Raw genomic sequence first — 21,320 nt, forward strand, 5'->3', positions numbered from 1 at the left:
AGAGACTTAGACGATAGGGGAGCAGCCACGCGAAAGTCGACGTCGGCGACGCCGACGACGCGGGGCCCGTTCACACGGCGGAACTGTTTTTAAACGGGTATTTAATTTAATGGGAACCGCGAGGGAAGTCCACGCGTCCACGACTGAACGCTTTGCGCTCCGCGGAAACGGTTAGTGGGTTTAGTCGGGGCATTGGCGCATGCGCTCGGGTATCACTGGCCGGGGCCCGGGGCGCGGCTTAGACGCCAGGTAGACGGTCTCCGCCGCGCACCGCGCACTCCGTGCACGGAGCATTCCGGCCTCCGACAAGCAGGGTGATAAGTTAATGGCGGCCTACCCGCTGCGATATCCAGGCAAACGCACTCACCTCTTCGCCGCTGCCGTGGCCTCGGGGGGCGGTCGCCGCGCTGCGTTCGACGGCGTCGCCTTGGCCGGCGGCGTGGCGCCGAGGACGCCGTCGGAGGGCTCGGCGGGCGCGGGGCTGGACGGCCCGGACGGCGGCGCCAGGTCCACGGCGACGGCCACCAGCGTCCTGGGGAACGAGAAGCCCCGGGCGTCGCGCCTGCAGCGCGGCGAGCTGCAGCCGAGCGGCGCGCTCGGGGACCTCGAGGACGCCGTCGTGGCGCTGCAGGGGATGCTGAGCCGCAGGGGCGCCGCCCACGACGGCGACGGTCCGGGCGACTTGCTGCGCGGCGCGTACCGCCGCAGCGGCGCCGGGGAGCAGGGCGCGCTGTGCGACGTCCTGGCCGCCTTCCTGGAGGCGTGCCTCGCCGCCGAGTCGCTGGGGAGGGCCTCGGCCGACGCCTCGACGTCGCCAGGCTTCGCGTCGAGCGCCTCTCGTGAGCCCAGTTCGGCCTGCCGTGCCGGCCTCGCCACCACGGCGCACTGCTCCTCGTCGGCGGGGTCGCATTGCTTCCTCGTTCCTTTGGGCTTCCCGCTTTCGCTTTCCTCCCGCTTTCCCGCGGGCTTTCTCGTTTCCGGGAAGTCCGCCCGCTTCCGCTGCGGGTCCGCTGCGGGCTTGTCGCGGGAAAGCTCGGCCTCCGCAGAGCTTTCGGACGATGCTTTCAGGGCTTTCTGGGCTTTCGGCTCACTCGGACGGCCGGTCGGCGGGGCCGACTGGGTCGAGGGAGGCTGTGGCTGGCCCTTGGCGTCCTTGGCGTCGGGGGGCTTGCAGGCTTTGCTCGCCGGGGGCCGCGGTGCGCGGGCTGGCCTCGGGGAGCAGGGGTTGGATGAGGACGACTTGGACGGCCTGCTGTTCGGGGCGCAGGCGGCAGTGCCCATCGCGACACCGCTGCTGCAAAGAAAGGCAATGATTGCACCAACCAGTGATTCCGTTCCTCCGTCTCTCTCGCACTCGCGCGACTTTCCGTGCGGGTGCGAGAGAGACACAGCGACAAGGCTCTTTCCGGGGCCGCGCGCTAACCTGGTATCGGCGGCGGCTGTCTCCGAGGCGTCAGGGGGCGGCGCGGGGGTGGCTGCCTGCAGCTTGCCCCGGGCCCGGCCCCGCCCCCGATTGGCGGACGAGGCTGCCGGGGGCGGTGCGGGCCGCGTGTCCCTCAAGATGGCGGCGCTGTCCACGGACTGCAGTCGCGGCACGCGAGCGGGGGCGGTGCTGGGGGCGGCGCTGGGGGTGGTACTGGGGGCGGCGGCGGCGACTCGACTGGTCGCGAGCACGGCCTGCAGCCTGGGGGCGGCGGAGGGCAGCGCCGGGGGCGGCAACACGCCCACCGAGTTGAACGAGTTGAAGGAGGTCGTGCTGGTGGACGTGTAGTGGAAGGCGCTGATGACCGTCATGGTGGTGTTGCTGTGCACCTCGTGGTGCCGGTGGACGGCCTGGTGGTGATGGTGATGCATGTTGAGGCCGGGCTCCAGGAGTCAACGCGGTGTGGGAATCGACGGATCGACCCGCCATGGCCGCCTGGAAACAAAGAAGGGCGTATCAGAAATCTGCCTTTCCCCGTCCACGTGTTACGTGATTGTTGAACAGGAAGTGTGGCTTGGCGTGCCCCAGTATGTGCGGTGCTGCGCCACGGCCGCGCCACGGCCGCGCCCAGCGTGACCTGCGCGTCGCCCGATCGACTGGGATGAGTCAGCAGCCCACTGGCAGGAACACTATAGCAAAGGGTTCGACCTGAAAGCGTGCGTCTGTCCGCACTGGACCACAGCCCTCCCCGCCCCGCCCCGCCTTGCCACGCTCATTACACTCCTTTATCCACCTCCTTGGCTTAGGCTTAGTACCGAGAACGACCAGGCGGCCGGGAATGCGGCGCACACAAAAAAGACGCGTCTTCAATCAAGATGACTTATTCGGAAAAGTAGACAATTAACGTGCGGCATCGACATGATGACAGCTTCCTACCTCCGTGCGCTCTCACTTTTGTAGCCTCTCGGGTAGGCAACCACGCCCTACGCGACGCAGCGCAGGCCGCCGGGTTGCCTACCCCGCACTTCGCAGGGGCTTCGGCCGGCGCGCCCCAGTCATCGCAAAACTGCAGGAGCGGGACACGGCACTGTAACAGTTTTTGCCGCAGTCGACAAGGCCGGCAAGGCCATGAGAGCGCCCGGCCCCTTGCCCGGCCCGCCCAGGAGAGCCTGCGAAGCGCTGCGAAGGCCTCACTATCACTATTAATGTCACTCACGGCGGGGACCTTGCGCGGCCTTCTTGCGCGCCTTGCGCTCCACGACAAACATGGCCATCATCGTGACGTAAAAAGCGGCCGGCCAGCCCAGTCGGTGCGCCGGCAGACGGACATGAACACAGACAGACAGGCAAGGGAAATCAATGGCGAACTGGCACTGCTTGGTGGGCGTGAGGATTTAGACTGGGTGGGAGGCAGAACTCTGCTTCAAACATTCGGGTTTTAGTACCAGCTGAGAGAAATCATCTAGAAATCGTATGAACGGGAGAAGAAAAATAGCCGGGCCCATTCTGGTGAAAACAGGCCGGTCACTGCGCGCCACCACCTCCCACCCAACCCCTCCCGGTTTTTTATCGGTCAAAACGGCCGAATCCAAACACAGCGTCCGTGCGTCCGCCAGTCCCCTTTTGGAGTGATGGCTCCGCGCGGCAATAGTCCCCAACATGAAGTGAAGAGAGGCGAGGAGGCGCGGAGCAAAGCGGACTGTTTATTTTGAGACGCGTATTTCCCACGCGCAGTGCGCAGCGCCTTCAGCGACTTCAGCGCGCGGCAGTTGGCAACATCGCGTCCGGTCGGACCGCCTGGCCTGGCCCACCGCCTTGCGAGCCTTGCCCGGACGGGCCGCGAAGCCGCGAATTGGTACACTGGAGAGAAAAGAGTTATCGGCCAGCAAGTGGCAGTTCTATCCGCGCCTCTGTATAGGTTACAAACAAGCCGGGTAATCCGTAATCCGGCTGACACGAAATTTTTAAGCCGTCACCCACTTCAACAAAACCCGCCACGTGCCCATCCTGTCGGTAGGGTTTTGGGTTTGCCACGACAAAATGGGCGCAAGCAGCAAGGAAAGCAGGGCGCAGGGCGTCGAAGCCGTCGTCTCATATACAGTCACACCCGCACGACATCTGCTGAGAGGGAATAAAAATCTGGCTAGCGATATCTGCTGTTGGGGCTCGGCAGCCCGACTCGTGCACGGCATGTGTGCGACCGACATCTGAGAGCAAAAAGGCCAGACCCTCCGTTACCGAAACCTTGTCTTGCTTGTCCCAAGTCTGAGCAAATCGTTTCCGGCCTGGGTGCTTTTCTTTGCTAGTCTAGTACAGCACCGGTGGTATACAGGCACGGGCAGCCGGCGCTTCAGACAGAGAAGGCTGCAAGACTTTGCATGCCATGGAGAGAGAGACGGGGCATTGACAGTGCCCGTGCCACGCCCCGCTCCCCCACGCCCCAGCCGGCGGGCCAGCTCGGTCAGGATAGGCCGGGCCATGCCCGCCATGCTCCATGGGCCTCCGTGGGCAGCCCCCCTCCCCCTGGTTCATCTCAATCGAACGCCCACCAAGTAATATCGCAAATTACGCGCTCCTTCACCACGTGCCAAAGAACGGGGGCCGTCCTACAACGACTTAGACCGAGGGCCCGTCCAAAAGTGAAGTCGATAGTAGTTCATGACATCCCTCCTTTACCGCTCATGACTGCACCGTTGGGAGTCCCTCGCGCCCGCCTGGAGCGACCTAGCGACAACCCCAATTCTTTCATTCCCATCGACGGGAAAAGAAACGCACATGCAGTGAGCCCCGAACCATGATTGTCGCTTCGCGCGTTTGCCAACTTTGCACTCAGCCGTGTCGTCTCGCCGGCGCCTGCTTCCAAATAGTGCACGTACTGTATGGCCCACTGTGAGACTGTAGCGCCGCCAGCGCCACACACTAGACGCCGACCCGCCCGCGCCCGTGAGTCAGAGAGAGACAGCGCGGGCTTGTTGCTTCTCTCTGCTGCCGCCGCCGCTGCTGCTGCGGTGGCGACGGCGGCTGCCCGGCGCCCACCCACGGCACGCGCAGTGCTCTCGCGTACACTGTATACCAGCGGCGGGCGGTCGGTGATGGAGGGGGGATATAGCTCAGTGGTAGAGCATTCGACTGCAGATCGAGAGGTCCCCGGTTCAAACCCGGGTGTCCCCTGAACATGTTTTTGAATTCGGGAGATACAGCGTTACACAGAGGTGGATTGTCGCATCGACGTGGCGTCAATTTCACGTCCAAGTTCAATTTTTTCTTGGTTTCCGTGTCAATGTTGATCCAATCGATTTGTCGCCGATGGTTGTCTTAAAATATCTGCTCCTCTGGACTTTAATTTTAATTATTTTAATCTCTCCCGAGGATAGTCTCCTCTCACTTGACTGCTCGGGCGGGGTATCGCCGCGCGGAAGGTCACTGGGCGTGGAGTATCTTCGTCGCGCTGTCTGGTGTCTGTGTCTGCCCGCCAAGAGAGCGCGCCATGAACGCCATAACCTCCAACCTCCAGCCAAACGCTCCTCGCTGGGGTTATGAAGGCCGACAGCACATACACTCATCCCCAAAATATCATCCGGCTTTTCAGCCTGAATATAATTTTGGTGTCCATCTCCCTAAATCGAGAAATTTCGGCGTTCATTGGATTTGTTTTGTTTCCGTTTTTGAAGGTTGAACAGCGATTTAGTGTTTGCCAACCTATCAAAGAAAAATAGTAACAACATAGACTTTTCATGGGTTCATGACACTGTTTATGACAATACTTTCCACTTTCTCCGTATTTTTTTTTATCTAGTGTTGCTTTTATTTGCGTCATAATTTCGTATTTGGTTTCAAAAATCTAGCAAATTGTCTGGTTGCAGGTTACGGCTAGACTGGACCTGATCGTCATTTGTCAGTGAGCGTGAGCGTTTATGAAACGGTTGTGCCTGTACTTTGTTTTGAAACTTATCTTCTCTTTATTTTTCAAAAAAATACCAGTGCTGTCTTATCTTTGAATTATGGCTGATGATCCGGTATTGTCACTGTTAATTGTTTCTATGTTATGGGCCCGCAACGCGCTTGTCCTCATTCATGAAATCACTGTTCTTTGTGCTGAACCTTCTCCTTCTGTTTACTTCCAGGATTTCTCCTTTTGCCTTGAGGATTCAACTAATGAATTATTGAAGCACGAAAAAATGAGTGCCAAGAATACTGCAGTGCTTTTGAAAAACCATGAGATTGCATATCAGCTTGTTACGGATTTTGTAAATGTTTCTAAGAATGAAAGTATGTACCCAAACCATTGTTTACTTATTGTTTTTCAAGCCCTTATTATTTTTGTGGCACCAAGCATTTATTTTTTATGTGAATCAAATATAAATTCGCGTCTTTGCGTCTTTGCAGAACACCTGGGGGAGTCATTGACACATATACGAAAGTTGGAGCGGGAAAAAGATTTACTGGAAACTAAAATACGAAGAGGTGAAGAAATAACTGCAGAACTTCGGGAAGAAAGCAGCAATCTTCGCTCTCAACTATTGGACAAGCAAAATGAGGTGCCGTTGCTTGCACAGGATGGGGAAATGTTGAAGGAGAAGTTACGAGAATTGCTAATAGGTAATGTGTAATGTGTTCCCGAAAGATGCTTGCATTTTGCTATTCTTTGGTATTAATTGCTTTGTTTCTTGTATTGTAGATGAAAATGTTGTGAAAACTGAAAAGGAACAGCAGCATAATTCTGTCATACTAACTAAAGATCAGTACAAGAAGTTTGTCGGGTGTCATATTCGTCTCCTAGAAAGGGATGATCACGGTCATACCTATATTTTCAAATTTGAGAACTCACCACCAGGAAGCACAGAGACTTTACCTCCAAAATCTGCAAAGGTGTATCAATCTTTGAAGAAGGAATGGAAATGTAAGTAATACACTCAATTAGTAGGCTACTTTCAGTATTAGATGAATTAAAGTACAGTACAAGTTTTATTTTTTTATTTCAGTACTAGAAACAAACCCTATTCTGCCAAACTTCGAGCTTCTATCGAAAACACTTAGTGAAACGCAGGACATTCAAGGCCTTCTGCGGCTATTAAACACCACTTTAAAACAGCAAGCTAAGCAGCACTCCAAAGGAAGAGAAATTTAATGCTTTCCATCAAGTATGACGTGTATGTATTGTATCTACTAGTAATTTTGAAGCCTGTATAATAATCTATGTATAATAAAATATGTTTTTGTCTTGAGTGAGGGTTTGTTGGAACGTCACTTCCCCACTGAATCTGAAAGTTTTCTACTCGAAGTGTTTGCGTGTACGTATGTGGTTCAATTCAGTACCGAAACACTGCAAGCCGATCCGATGCAGAAAGGTTTGCCTACCCGCTCGGCAGCAGGCGCAGAACTGGAATGGGGAGACTTGACTACACTAGCGTCGTCAGGATTCGTTTGCGCCATTTGTTAATGAACCACGCCATGTCTTCCAGCCGCTCCCACGCGAAAGACAATCCGAACGGGACAGCTTAATTGAAACGTGCCGGTGTCTGTGTGTGTGTGTGTGTGTCGAGCCTCTGCGACTATTCGGCAGTGGGGCGGCTGGCCTCGCGAGGGGTCGGTCATAAGCCACCTGACGGATCAGCGGCCCCGCTCGAGACCTAACGATTCGAGGGGGTGGGGGGTCGAAGTTTGTCTCATCCGTGGTAGGGCCTAAGTAATTGGTGGATGAGTGTTGTGAACTAAGGCACAAATTCGCGAATCTGCCCAATGCCCCCCGTTTTTTTCGCCATGGAGCGGTGGTGCACGTTGGGCTGCCTACCCGGCCGGCGCGGTAGCCTCCGAGCGGTGGAGCGGGAACGGGACGGCGAAGAGTCGTAAGTCTTCGCCAATCAAGCCGAGCGAAACTTGGCGTTCGCGTTCACGGGGGCGAAGCCGAGGCATAGCAATGAATGATGTATTTTTGGGGTTGCGTAAATGCTTGTCGCCTCGGAGCACAATGAAGACAACGGCCGTAGACACACGAGCAGCAAGCTCGTTAGGGGAATGGACAAGGCTCTGAAACGATGAACTTGTCCAGTGCGCTGGAGCTGCTGGAGCACGACGTCCAGTCGTAGGCAGCGGCGGCCTCCAGCTCTGTCTTGCTGCTTCCCCCTTCTATCGATAGAATTAATAATCCAAGGCGACCAGACACTTCTGTGTGTGTGTCTGTGTGTGGCGCACACTGTGTGGTTTACGACTTCGGTCTGGGCTATCGATTGAGACGTTACAGGAAGGAAGCGGGCGCGCTATATTGTTTGCAAAGTGTCGCGTTCCTCTAGATTACTGGAGCCCACGCGTCGCGGCTGCGTCCCCCCCCCCCCCCCCCGTTTTTGTTTTTATTTCGTTTTTTCGCACGTCGGGCTGCCTGCTTGCCACCTGACACTCTGCCTCACCCTCGTCAACGCCCGTATCGACGAGTCTGTCAACCCACGCCGGATTACCCCGATTCCGTCCCGAAAATTCAACACGCAAACTAACAATTAAAATTATGCTAAACGCTTCCGGGCCGCCGGGCCGGCCGTGCTGCTTGGATTTCGGAACCGTCCTTGGTCGTCGACTGAGACCGACAGCCTGTTCGTCCAGCCCCCCGAAACTGCGACTACGTACAGGGCTATAGGACAAGGCCACAGGGCACGCTGGGTCAATCTACGGGCCTGCAGGCAGCCCACCTCTAGTGTCCTCACTCTTCGAGGAAGGGGACTCTGCTCTACCTCTACCCGCCTCGTGTTTCTTGGACGTTCCCTTGAGACTAGACAGTCCCGCTGGAGGACATGAGTGGCCCCTGCCAGCCACCTCGCGGCCTCGCTGCCACCTACCTGCCCGTTGGCTGCAGCCGCGCAGCCACGGGCCACGGCTCTGCAGACTGATTCCGAGAGTCGTTTTCGTCGCTCTGTCTCTCGCGCACCCATACAGGACTCCCCATGGGTGCGAGAGCATGGAGACATACGGTGTGGCGAGAGAGACAGAGCGACGAAAACGACTCGGAATCGGTCTGCTGGCGGCTGAGGCCTCAAATATCATATTCCTAAGCAGAGGGCTTGCACGCCCGACCAGCCCAGCCTCGTAGCGCAAAAGAGTGTACCCGTCTAAGACCGGACAAGAAAATCTCAGGCCTCTTAGCTGTCTGCATGGGGAAGTCCCAAGAAACGTCATGCGTTAGTTTTATCTTTACGCGGACCCCCTTTCTCAGCGCGCACTTACCAGGTCATGTTTGCGGGTGCAACTCCACGGCGACTCCGGAGGGGTGGCCGCGGAGCAGGGCCGAGACCACGGCGGTCATGCCGATCTCGGCTGTGGCTAGCTGCGGCTCCTGCGAGAGGAAAGAGGGACGACAGGGTCTCATTTCCGGTTCCGGGACAGTACACTAGAACACCCCGCTCCGAGTCTGAGGCCAAAGCGCTCGCACGGGGCTTAAGCCCTAGCATAAACAACGTTCGAGTGTGTTGTGCGCGCGCGACAAGTTTATAATTACTGCTCTGCCGATAATGATTGCCGTTCTGCCGATAATGCCTGGGAGGCGGCGACGCACGGCGACGCGCGGCCGGCCGGCTGGCCAATCCCAGCTGTGAACAAACTGAATGAACGCGTAGGAGCCGCGCGCCGCGCCACGCCACGCCGCGGTGGCCGCGGTCTCCGTGCCTCGCGGCACCCCGGCCTGGCGGCCTGGCCGAGTGGCCACCAGCAGACCGATCCCGGGGGTCGCTGTCTCTCTCGCACCTGTGCGGGACGCCCCGTGAGTGCGAGAGAGACACAGCGACGAAAGCGACTCTCGGAATCAGTCTGCAGCACCAGTCAGCCCGCCTATTGACGGGAAGCACGCCGAAGCCGGGCAAAAAAATAAACGAAACGAAAACGACGGCATAATTTGAAACCAGGGGCAGCGTGCCGACTGGCCGATTCGATTTTGCGGTGTCGTGGCGGCGTGGGCGGCCGATGCATCAAGTGCAGGGCAGGCGGGCAGGGCCGGGCAGGGCGCGGAGCCGCGGAGGCGTTGTCCTGGTCATCCAGGTCGACTTTTACCTGGCCGCCACGGCACGCCACCACGGCACGCCGCTAGCAAGCAGTGCCCACGCGCGCACACACATGGACACACATGGACACACACGCACGCACACTGGCGCGCTGCTTATGTTTGAAGTCCGAATCGACGCGTACGCAGCGCTGCACGCGGAGAGGCGGTGAGGCAACGCGAAAAAAAAAACTGCCGCCACAAAGTCATTCAGGAGGCAGCCAGAGGCGGCTGCTCTGCTAACAGTAACAGGCCGCCGGGTGAAACTAAAACCTTCCGAACACTCACTCTGTCTCTCTCGCACTCATGGGGCATCCCACATGAGTGCGAGAGAGACAGAGCGATGAAACGCCGCTCGGAGTCAGTCCGCCGCCTGGCTGGCCTGACTCTGGACCGCGCCGGTAGAGTGCAAAACAGCGACTGGTTACAGCCCGCGACACACCCAGGACTGACAGAAAGTGCGAATCAGACACGGTTCAACCTTCGAACGGTACCACTCCCGGTGTCCTCTTGCTGGCTAGCCTGAGGTGTCACGGGGAGGAGAGGAGGGGGGGAGGTTTGTTGGCCGGCTCGCCCACGCCTCAGTGCACCCCACGCCCTTCGCCTAGCGCCTAGCGTTTGCCGAGGGCCAGGCAGGAGTCGGCTCCAGTCGCCCGGCTCCAGCCTCGGCGCCGCCTGGACCGCCTGAGCCCTCGGCCCCTCGGCGCCGCAAGTCCACACAGGTCCCGACAGTGGCGTCGCGGCGTCGCGGCGTCGCCCACCGTCCACTTCCAGAAATGAAGATTGGAAATGCCGAGAAGAGGTGCCGCCGTGCGTCTTCGACGTCTTCGCGGTCGTCTTCGCCTGTTTGATGGCCGCGTGCAGCGATGCGCGTCGTCGCGTCGCCCCCGCCCAACTATTCGCTGAAACCATCAAACAGACATCCGCGGAGCGCGGACCAGAGCTGGAGCCCACCCATCACTTTATGTGCGTGGAGTGTAGCGGCCGTAGTGTAGCGGCAGTGGGCGCAAAATAAAAACTGGCAGTGGCCAAGTCGGTGCGACCTTCTGCCTGCCTACCTTCGTGGCGGTACCGCCCTAAAGTGCTCGCAGCTCACGCCCGGTACTGTAGAGTGCTACTCGGCGTGAGCGTGACACCGCCGTAACGCCGTGTGGGAGCGCGTTGTGTGTGTGCGCGTTTTGCGTGAACGACCGACCGACCGCGCCCTGTGCGCTCACCGCGGCTCACCGCTCACCGGCGATGCAACATTCTCTCTGTCGCACTCCGTCGCACGGCGCGCACGGCCAGACACCCCACCCCGCGGATTGCGTCTCGCACAGGAAGTGGGGCAAAGGTGTGTGTGTGTGTGCTGCGCTGGCCCTGGGCTTGCAGTCCAATCCGCACCGCACCCAGCGCATAGCGGGCCTCGCCTTGCCTCGCCTTGCATTCGCGGCTCGTTTCGGCGGCCCTACGCAAGGCTGATCCGTCTCTCTCGCACCCTTACGGGACACCCCATGAGTGCGAGAGAGACGGAGCGACGAAAGGCCGCTGTTCAACCTGCTGCTTTTGCCAACGGCCTCGTTTCCGGTCCAGCTCATCGACCTTTACCTTCTCGAGCGGCGTTCCACCGTCCGCCCCGTGCCCGCCCTCAGAGTCCTTACCTCTCGCGTCCTGGAGCACGTCCTGCACGGCCTGGCCGAGGAGTGGCGGCGACTCCACTCAGCGCGACGCCCTGGACCAAGGCGACGACGGCGCGTCGACGGGCTGCCCATGCCTGCCCATTGCGTTCGCACTGCTCACTTCACACTCACACTGCAAGGCAGTGCATGCACACTGCACTAGCCTAAGGCTCGCGTTCCACTCACTCATCAAACTCACATCGTGGTCACTTTGTCACTTTGCAGCGCGGACGACCGGCGACCGCTCTTGTAGCGCCACACGGCTCGTCACACTGCCGGCGTCACACGGTTCGTCACACTGCCGGCGTCACACAGTTCGGCGCACTACTTGTCACAATCGTCACAATGCCGGTGTCACACTGCTCGTCACACTTCTCGTCACACTGCCGGCGTCACACTGCTCGTCACAATGCCGGCGTCACACTGCTCGTCACAATGCCGGCGTCACGGCGCTCTTGTGGTCGCGGCGAGGCGGGCGGCGGTGCCCTGGCGGTGCCCTGGCGGTGCCGCGCCTGTTCGAGGTGCAGCCTGGCTGCAGTCTGGACGGGCGGCCGGAGCCCGACGGAGCCGCGAGACCGGAGCCGCGAGACGGCGGCACGCGGCACGCGGCACGCGGCACGGCACCGCGGAGAGCTGCGAGGCGGCTGTGCGAGCGGCTGTGCCAGCCTGTCCTTCCCTCCGCACTCCGCGGCCACGCCACGGCCCCGCGTCCAACGCGCCAGCGTCGCCAGCGACACAACACTTGGGCGCCGAGCCGCCTGCCCCGTGACGTCACGCGCCGGCCAGACAGTGTAGCCGCCACAGTTTTAGAACGAAATGACTGGCGTGCGAGGCGAGCGAGGATTAGCAGGGACAGTCCTGGAAAAATAGTCTATTCTTCGGCTTCGGCCGCGCGCGGCGGTTGCGAGGCGGTCGATGCGGCAACACAGACGACAATCCGCCATTATCTTGTCGAAAGCAAATCGCCTCGCGGTTGCCAAATGACAAACCGGAGAGGAGACTTAAGACCCCCCCCCCCCTCCCTCCTCGAGACGGGCTCAGCATGACGGCTCGGTTGAATGACACCCACGGTCCACCTGCCCCTCCCCCTCCCCCAACGGCTCCGGCAAGACTCCAGAAAGGCTGTACTGGCAGGCAGTGGGTAAGGATTTGCGGGCGTAACTTGAACTCGCGACCATCGCACATCGCATCGGAAGGAGTCAACCAACGAACGACGAGGCCGTGACTCTGAGTTTCGCCAAGGCTGGCGTGCGAGTGTGCGTGTTCCACCCGGCCGGATTGGGGGTGAGGGCCTGAGGGGGCCTGAGGGGGCGGGGGGCCTAGATACACAAACGACATATTGCCTAGAGCCGTCAACGTCACTCTCCATATAGATAACTCGTGTTTGAACGGGTGGGAAAAAAATGCACATCAGACATATGTTCTCCGCCGTGGTTGAAATCCACTACTTTTGGATCGGCACGAGAAAATAAATTGTTGGTCTCTGTGATATTTCCGTACATGAAAGAATCATCTTATTTTTCCGGGCTCTAAAGATAACGAACAATCAACGCAGTGCAGCTCGAAGGGGGGGGGGGGGGTGATGACAGTGGCCCAGGCTACTTTGATAGTGTGCACTTCGTGGCTATCGATCCGCCTGTGAGTGACGTTCAGTCGGATTTGTTCCACATTTATTCCGTCGAGTCAGCCTAAGAAACACACGCATTACATTCGGACATGTGCTGCCCCTGAGCGGCACTAACGCGGACCCACTGCACTGATTCTGAGCATTGCTCGACGTTCTGTCTCTCTCGCACTACACAGAGGCCTCGCGCGTCTTATTGGAGTGGAGAGAGAGAGAGAGAGAGAGCGATGGAGCATCCAGCCCAGCTCGGTGTTGCGCCGTAACGTAGGCAACCCAATCGACAGCGTGGACTTGGACGGGAGGGGCGAGCGAGTGACCGGGACAGAAAAGTGGGGAGGGGGGTAGGGGGAGAAAAGAATTACCACGGCAAGAGGGTGGGTGGCGGAAGAGGTGCGGGAGGTGCGAAGCTTCGAAGAGGGGACGGACGTACAATTACAGATTGTGCGTCCGTCCGTCCGGACTTCTGCCAAGCTGCTGCCGGGGCCCATGGGCCCGTCGCCGTTTCGGGTCATAAACCCTCTCTGCGACGCGGCCGAGTCGCAAGGCGCATCTCTCGTCTCCGCGTCGCGTTTCTCGTGTGCCGTCGCCTTCGCGCCTCGCGCTTCGCGGTGCAAGGCAGAGTGCGCATCGTGCATCGCAGCATTCCCTCCCCTCCCACCACTTTCGTCTGCCTTGCTTCTGCTTCTCGCACAATAATTGAAGCGATTTAAGCCCTTCGAGGAGCGACCGGCCCGTCGAGCGTGGCGCCGCGCACTCGACCTCGATTCCAAACGAGACGAGATCGAGTTCGGGAAGTTCGGGCCAGGAGAATTATAAATGCCTTCGGCTCGGGAACGGACGCTCGGTCTGGCGTTCTGACCATGGTCGGAGGATTTGAAAAAACAAAAATACTCGAATTAAAGGATTATAAGCAAAAATATATTTTGAGGCGCACTCAGTAAGACGTTTTTGAGTAAACCGAACCCCTTTTATCTCGGATTACCCGGGTTTTTAAACGGGGGAAATGACAAAAAAGGAAGGGGCGGCGGGGGTCGACTCCCGTGTCTGGCGAGGATCCGCGGGGGGCCCCATCTGCGGGGGCCCCATAGTATACCATTTTTTTTCTTTGTTTAGCCTAAAGGGTAAAAACTAGGGGCTTTTATTAAAACAGAGGAATACTATAAATGGAAAGGGGGTTGGAAAAATCAGGGCAGGAAATATTTTCATTCTCCCTTTCAAAGTGGAGTCCTCAGGCCCTTAGCAGGCGGTGCGCCCATCCACCGACCATGGTCAAAAGGGTATCTGACGCTTTGCAATGAGAATGCAAAATTTTTCCCGCCCTGATGTTTTTCCCAAAAACCCCATCCCTTTGATAGTATATGCCCCTAGTTTTAAAGAAAACCCCCATTTTTTCCCTTTTGAGCGAACAAAGATTAAAATTTTGGGAAAGAGTTCGGCCTCAGTAGGCCCCACGGGCCTCCACTCCCCACTCGCCTGTTCGGGCAGTGAGGCGAAGGCGAAGGATCTCCTCTGGCCACTACGCGGGGCGCAGACGCGAACGCGGACGGACAAGAAGATCGAGACGAGACAGGACAACATCCGACTCGCGAGGGTTTACTTGGAGTACGTGGTAATGTAACTGTTGCATTTTTCGGGAATGATGTAATTTGCGTCATGTTTTCTGCAAGAGCAGCCCGGGCATGCTCGTGACAAGGATGTGATTGTGTCTGTCTGTTTATTTGTTTGTTCAACTCTGCTTACACGACTCGACGTTGCAGGCTGATGAAGTCAACTCTCTGTGATTATCCCGTCGCAGCCTGCATTTGCGCCTCCAAACGGGACGGTTTTGGACAGCTTTTTGAAATGTGATTTGACATTTCTTTGAGTGACGCTGTCAATTGAGTGCAAGTGCTATTGCGTCACTGCCGCATCACGACAAGCACAGGTCAGTCATCTTTAGCGACTAGGTTATGTTACACAACTGTGGCTAGACATGTTATTGTGTTGGGTATGCTGGCAAAATGATGCTCTTTATGTGCTGTCAATGTAGTTGCCAACTATTACAGACTGTTTCAAGGTGTTGTTATTCTGTTTTCAGATATTGCCATCAAAATGGCTGATGAAGACTGGAAGAAAAGAGTGGGAATCAAGATCAACTATCACTCTGATAGTGATGGGGAAGGATCAAATGGTATTGAAGTTGGGAAACCTGCAGGCGATACCTCACCAGAAGGTGATGGGACTGCGTTCCATAACAACAGTAGAGAGTCCAGTCTTGATGCAATTTTTAATAAGTATGATGATCACCGACTAGGCACTACTCCTCCTCGGACAAGGTTGTCCAGGCAAAATCGTGATTGGAAGAGGCGAGAGAAAGAGCTGGAACGCAAAGAAAACATGTCTCAGTTAAAAATATCCAGGCGGAATACTTTTGATGCCATGTATTTTGAGAATCAAGATATTGCTGAAAGCGATGGGGAACAATCTCAAGATGGAGAAAAACGAAGTAATAAGAGATTTATGAAAATGCTGCGTGGCTCAGAACGAGACATGAAGTTGGACCTCTCGCATCCGTCTGAAATCCACTCTTTTTCAGTCGACAGTGGTGTGGATAGGGCAGAAAGTGTTCCTCTTGGCATGCAACCTGCCATGAAGATTGAGAGCTCTAAGCGATTCATGAGTTTGACATCCAAACTTGTTGCTTGCCACAGTGTGAAGAAACTGAAAACTACTGTCAGTTCTATGAACTCTCGGCAAGAACTATTTAATCAACTTGGTCCATTGCTTGGTCCTGAGAAACATACTGACAAGGTAGCTCTAAGGCAGCTTAGTAATGAAGAATTTCGTTGGCAAAACGACATGAAGGATCTTATTTGGCTGGAGCTACAAGCATGGCATGCAAATCGTTCACTACCTGCGCAGGATGAGTTTTTGTGTAAGGCACGTGAAGAGGTAGACAGACTGCTCAATGAAATCATGGAATATCACTTTGAATTCAGCATCAAGAACCACCCTCATACTGATGACTCTAGCTTGAAAAGCTGTAGGTACAAAATTTGTTTGTCCATGTATTGTGAGTTTTGCATTGACAGGCAAAACACTGCTATCAGAGATATTGAAAAACTTAGTAATAGGCTTGAGCAGGCTGAATCGCTGTTCCCTTCCAGCAAAGCTTTTGCGATGTGCTACCCTCTTTATAAGGATGGAAAGTTCATAGCAAGAATGAAATCAATGTGCCTTTGGTTGAACATGACAAAGCAACACCGTCTGAAAATGCTGATTTTGGGTAAACTTTTTATATGTCGTACCCAGTCGCCGTGGCCGGAACCAGCTGACATAGATTCTGGAAATGGCACTAATGAAACCAACACAGAAGCTGAACAGGACTCGCCACCTGTTGATGAAACTCCAAGAAAGAGATTGGAATGGAAACCATCAGTGCGTTTTGATACTGAGTATACAGGATCCAGTCCTTCAGATTCAGCAAGTTCTCAAGGATCAACTAGTATTTATGAAATGCCAGATGTTGTTGATTACAGTTCTGCACTCGCTACCATAAGTCAGCAGATCTGCCCCAACAAAAAGGACAAATCCTCTCCCTACCGTTTGTTCATTGAAGAAGTCCTGAAAACAAAGGGTCTTCGCAAGTCTGTGCGATTTTTGGAGAGACTCCACCGTTACACACTTGTGCGTTCGTGCATTACATTAGAGAAACCAAGTGATGTTCCTGTTGCTGGAGAAAAACGATTGGAATGCGTGCATGAGGAGGAACTGAGGCGCCATGGATTTTGGAGTCAGGAGTTGCAAGAGATTGGTCTACCCTCTTATCACTCCTCATTCCTCTTCCTTGCAAGAATCCCCATTCGTCTCATTCAAGAGTACTTAACCATGAGACTTGAGCAGCAACCAGAAAAGCCGTCAGATCTTTGTTTGCGGCAGCTGATGAGGGAACTGAAAGAAGGTCTTCGTTTGGCTGTGATGTTCCGGGAGCGCTTTGAATCCTTAATTATTCATGCATTTCATGACATGCAACTTGATCATGATTTGTATGAAGATGTCCATGATTTGGACAAGAGCTCACAAAGTGTTTTTCGAATTTATTTGGACTATTTGCAACGATGGTGCCAGCTTGTTGAGCAAGAAAGTTATCAAAAATCTTTGCTAGAGGAAGAATGGATATTTGCAAAACAGATAGCTTCACAAATTCCGTCTGGAGTAAACATGATCTCTGGACGGTTTTGTTGTATTTCCAATTCCATGCTCCGGAACCTTGGAAAGACACTTACCTCAAATATTGATTTCCTTACTGGTCCTGTGTTAGAGTCAGGTGATGACTTCAAAGATCAGGTAACAAAACAGTCCATTTTGACATTATGTCGTGAGCTGCAATGTGTCTTCAACGACATGAGAGAACGTTCATTAAAGGCATTTAATTTTGCCAAAACATTAAAGAAGGATGTCGAAGCCATGGGATCTCAAAATCACAATTGCTTAGAAGCATTAAAAACTGAGGCTTTAATGCTGTGCAAAACAGTCAAAATGGCCATGTTCACTGTTGAGAAGGCTTTCTGTGTAACAGATTCCTTAGAAATTGATGCAGTGGAGAATGAGGCTGTTCAAGCTACAATCAGAGAGACCTTGCACCAAGGGTACAAGTTTGGGTTTGAATTCCACAAAGAAGTTTGTAAAAATGTAACAGGAGACATCAAACCCAATGTAGCACGGGTACTGACTGGCTTTGCCCAAATGTGGATGAACTTTGTGAAGCATAGATGTGAGCCAGGGAGAGGCATGAGACCAAGATGGGCGAATCAAGGATTGGAGTATTTGCTCATTGTCTGTGATGCTGAAAATACCACATTTTTATCTGAGGATGAGTTTCGTGAGTTTAAATTGCAGGTGGAAGATTGCACTCAACATATAATTGGTAAAAATCCTGATCCAATGAAGGATGTAAAGTCGGCTGATTCGACCTCCAGGGCTAATTCTCCCACACCTCGGCCCCGGTTCCGCCTTCCCCGATCACCACTAGATACCAATGGGCGTCTTCAAACCCCAACTCGTAAACCCAGCATCAACACACCGTCAGATGGAAGTGTGGACTCTCCTTCTCCTCAAGAACGCAAAAATGTTCTCCTGTATGTGGCTCCAAGATCACGTATGGATGCAGTTCGTGCAGCTGTGGATAACTTGGAGAGGAGTGTTGATCATAAATTGAGAACTCAAAACCTCATTGGCTATGTCACTGCTGTACACAAGGAGGATAGAGTTCATATTCGTTTGCGTCAAGTAAATTTCAGTTGGCAAAGGGGTATCAAAATCGGACAAGGAAGCTTTGGTAAAGTTTATACTGCTGTAAATAACTTGACTGGAGAACTGATGGCAATGAAAGAAGTGCAAATCCAACCAAATGACCACCGCACCATTAAGAAAATTGCTCAGGAGTTGGCTATTTTTGAAGGCATCCAGCACAAACATCTGGTGAGGTATTATGGTGTAGAAATACACAGGGATGAAATGCTTATTTTCATGGAGTTTTGCGAGGAAGGCACATTGGAAACTCTAGTGGCTGCAACTACTAATGGCCTGCCAGAGCCTCTTGTGCGCCGCTTCACCCTTCAGATGATGCAGGTAAGCTTTTTCATTTGAATTGTTCAAATAAGGACAGCTAGCACACTCCTATTTTAATGAACCTTCATTACAAATTTATTTGTCTATTTTCAGGCTGTTCAAACTCTTCACTGTCATGGTATAGTTCACAGAGACATCAAAAGTGCCAATATATTTCTTACGGATGAAGGGAATTGCCTGAAGCTTGGAGATTTCGGCTCAGCTGTGAAGATTAAGGCTCATACAACTATGCCTGGGGAATTGCAAGGTTTCGTCGGTACTCAGGCTTATATGGCCCCAGAAGTATTCACAAAAATGCATACTGAAGGGCATGGTCGTGCAGCAGACATTTGGTCTGTTGGATGTGTTGTTGTTGAAATGGCTAGTGGCAAAAGGCCATGGGCTGAACTTGACTCAAACTATCAGGTATGTTATAAGCAGCTTTTTTAATTTAAAAACTAATTTTTCTGTGTTCTTTCTAATTAATCCTTGCCCTCAGGTGATGTTTAAAGTTGGAATGGGAGAAACACCAGATATTCCAGCAAGCTTATCTGAAGAAGGGTATGACTTTGTGGATCATTGCTTGCAACACGATCCTCAACAGCGGGCAACTGCTGCAGAACTCCTTCACCACACATTTTGTAAAGTTGATGGAGAAGAGCCACTACTTTCTCTTCTTCCTTCAATTATTGATGATTATGGTCACTTTGGTATCACCAAATAAACTGTAGGTCTTTTTATGGGTGGCTTTTTCTAGTCTTAAAGCATTCAAGAGCATTCAGTCCAAAGTATTTATTGTTTTAGTATCTTCAAGGATTCCATGTAGACTCTTTTCTGGTGAACTGTTTTTGTCCTGGTGAGAGGTGAGTTCATCGATCCAGACAAAGCCAGAATTACTTATTTGGCAGCTGTAGTTTGTTTCAACTGTGACGTTGCAGTTTTAGTTCTGCATTTGTAATTGTGTCAAATGTATCCAGCAAGTCTTAACACATATTTGTTCATGTCCATCAATCCAGCTTTCTTAGATTTTAAATCTGTGAAAAGCAAAAATACAAAAAGTCCTACCTTTAGGTGCATTTAATCGCATAGGGTCTTATTTACACTGTTCATTTTTTGTCTGTACATAATTAATTTAGTCTTTGCATGTGCTGAAAACACTTTGAACACTGATCATATGAACTTGAAAGTTGTTGTTTTATATAATGAACTGTCAGCTGTTGCTACTGTGTTGTGAGAACAGTTCTGTATTCAGGACTTATTGTTGGCGAGCAATAGCGAGCCCTTGTATTAACAATTTTTATTTCTGTTTACTTCAACCATTTTATATTTCAGTGTCTCCTCTTTTATATTTTTATCTGTATGTACCAACTTCAATTCAGACAATCTATGCTATGTCTTATTTGTACAAAGTTTGTAAATATTTTGTGTTAAAGGTGGCTGGGCTTAGTTTGACACATGCAAGATGTTTTCTGTGAGAATGTGTATTGGCTGTTCTTGTTATGTATCTTTCTTATATATCCATTCCTTTCATATCGGCCAACTGCAGGGTTGTTGAATATATGTTGTTGACCTTATCACTGTTAATGAGATACAATTTTACTTGTAGGAATTCATAATTTTTATTACATTGCATATGCAATTTATCAAATCTATGTGTACAGTAGTATTTTTGCTTTATTTTGTTATTATAATTGAGATGTTTTAATCCAGCCAATTTTACAAAGGATTTTAAATATTATCATTTTTATTCCCTTATTTAGATGTATGTTGAACATTGAAACACAGTTATGTATGGATTCCCAATGGTCCAGAAGAGAGGCAGAACTATTACCTGACATATCTGCTCCAGGAAATCCCACTTACTCTTATTTATTTAGATTTACTAGGCGAACGAAGCTTGACTTTAGTAGTGCAAGAGAACAATGTTCATTTTCCTATTATTAACTTTTTAATGAAACATTTGGAACCATAAGTCTTTAACTTTCTACCAACACTGTGTCGTTGTCCAGTTTTATCTTTTTTCCGAATCCAGAAAGGGACATATGAGTGTCATTACTCAAATGAGAAGTGACGTGTTGAGAAGTCAGGTAACTCTGTGGGCTGCTGTATAGTGTGTTGCACTGTTCTTTCTTGAGTGCCCCTTGGTTATCAGGTTTCATAAATGTGAAAATAAGCATTGATCTCAATTCTAACTGATAATGTCTCAAAGACACATGACATGATAGGAGAGCTGTGTGTTCTCTTTCTGTCAAAGACTGACCTCCTTACTTTCCATGCGAGGCATCCTCCAATTCTTATCTCATTCCATGATGAAGCACAAATAGAAACATTCCACAATGCCTTGTTAATTTGATGAGTTAAGGAAGCTATGTCAAAGTGTGTTTACATTTATAAATTAAATTCGATAATCATTTCACTTCCTTGCACTTGTTAGGACTAAGCTAAGATGATTGAGAAGACTGTCTTTCACCAAAGCAATTTTTGAGTTTTGCATGTTGTGAAATCAATGAAAGAATAAAATTGCTCACCAAAGAATGAGGCGCACTTTTAAGAGCATTGGGTTTGCAATACTTTTTAATCAATTAGAGGTCAAGGTTTCAAAGGGTTCCTTGCACTTGCCCAATTTTTTTTCTTTCCAATTCATTGCATTTTGTATCCTATCTCAATTGAATTAGACTGACGAGCTTACTACATTTCCTTGATTCTTTCACACTTTCTTGGAGCAGTATGTAAATTGGCTGTGGTTGTTGGGTTTATGAAGTCTATCGTTTGTTTCTTGTATTCAATGTGATTTTCCAGAAATTAGATTTGTAGGTAGCTGGCAGTGGCCAATGTATGTACTGAGTGTTACACATAATAAATATGTTTGTTATCAAATATTCAAAATTGTCTCTACTCATCATCAAAGTAGATCTGTGAAACATTTTGACGGAGGTTACGTCGAATCTGATTTAATAAAGCAATCTTCCCCTCCGATTTGTACTTATTATTCTGAGCAAGTAAGTT

The 21,320-nt window shown here is 52.4% G+C and overlaps 2 protein-coding genes, 1 long non-coding RNA gene and 1 other non-coding gene across 6 annotated transcripts; 3 read left to right on the forward strand and 1 right to left on the reverse strand.

The window, feature by feature from the left end:
- Nucleotides 1-1,669: 1,669 nt before the first annotated feature.
- Nucleotides 1,670-11,582, reverse strand: LOC117639331. Its single transcript, XR_004587361.1, has 3 exons — nt 11,084-11,582; nt 8,636-8,744; nt 1,670-1,918 (listed from the first exon to the last, which is right to left on the reverse strand). It is a non-coding gene; the product is annotated as an uncharacterized LOC117639331 (long non-coding RNA).
- Trnac-gca lies at nt 4,523-4,594 on the forward strand. Its single transcript has one exon. It is a non-coding gene; the product is annotated as a tRNA-Cys (tRNA).
- LOC117639330 lies at nt 4,945-6,618 on the forward strand. Of its 2 annotated transcripts, none has more exons than XM_034374893.1 (5): nt 4,945-5,094; nt 5,548-5,692; nt 5,810-6,022; nt 6,102-6,323; nt 6,406-6,618. In XM_034374893.1, the coding sequence occupies exons 1-5, from the start codon at nt 4,960-4,962 to the stop codon at nt 6,549-6,551; spliced, it is 861 nt and encodes a 286-aa protein (XP_034230784.1). In that variant the 5' UTR covers nt 4,945-4,959; the 3' UTR covers nt 6,552-6,618. The 2 variants fall into 2 exon arrangements, with proteins under 2 accessions (XP_034230784.1, XP_034230785.1); XM_034374894.1 differs by lacking the exon at nt 4,945-5,094 and adding an exon at nt 5,286-5,439.
- A 2,618-nt stretch (nt 11,583-14,200) lies between the features above and the next one.
- LOC117639168 (mitogen-activated protein kinase kinase kinase 4) lies at nt 14,201-21,288 on the forward strand. 2 transcript variants are annotated; one of them, XM_034374570.1, is made up of 5 exons: nt 14,201-14,334; nt 14,483-14,649; nt 14,803-18,335; nt 18,429-18,740; nt 18,814-21,288. In XM_034374570.1, exons 3-5 carry the CDS (start codon nt 14,817-14,819, stop codon nt 19,036-19,038), a joined length of 4,056 nt encoding a protein of 1,351 aa, XP_034230461.1. In that variant the 5' UTR covers nt 14,201-14,334; nt 14,483-14,649; nt 14,803-14,816; the 3' UTR covers nt 19,039-21,288. The 2 variants fall into 2 exon arrangements, with proteins under 2 accessions (XP_034230461.1, XP_034230460.1); XM_034374569.1 differs by having other exon boundaries at nt 14,201-14,327.
- The last annotated feature ends 32 nt before the right edge of the window (nt 21,289-21,320 follow it).

This window comes from Thrips palmi, unplaced genomic scaffold (genome assembly GCF_012932325.1).
Source record: "Thrips palmi isolate BJ-2018 unplaced genomic scaffold, TpBJ-2018v1 HiC_scaffold_11, whole genome shotgun sequence".
In the NCBI taxonomy this organism is placed as follows: domain Eukaryota; kingdom Metazoa; phylum Arthropoda; class Insecta; order Thysanoptera; family Thripidae; genus Thrips; species Thrips palmi.

Coding starts and splice junctions, on each gene's coding strand:
- LOC117639330 (XM_034374893.1), top strand. CDS start 4,960: ATGAAGGCCGACAGCACATACACTCATCCCCAAAATATCATCCGGCTT. Junction 5,095..5,547: donor TTTTGTTTCCGTTTTTGAAG/GTTGAACAGCGA, acceptor GTTTACTTCCAG/GATTTCTCCTTTTGCCTTGA. Junction 6,023..6,101: donor GTTACGAGAATTGCTAATAG/GTAATGTGTAAT, acceptor CTTGTATTGTAG/ATGAAAATGTTGTGAAAACT.
- LOC117639168 (XM_034374570.1), top strand. CDS start 14,817: ATGGCTGATGAAGACTGGAAGAAAAGAGTGGGAATCAAGATCAACTAT. Junction 18,336..18,428: donor TCACCCTTCAGATGATGCAG/GTAAGCTTTTTC, acceptor GTCTATTTTCAG/GCTGTTCAAACTCTTCACTG. Junction 18,741..18,813: donor AACTTGACTCAAACTATCAG/GTATGTTATAAG, acceptor CCTTGCCCTCAG/GTGATGTTTAAAGTTGGAAT.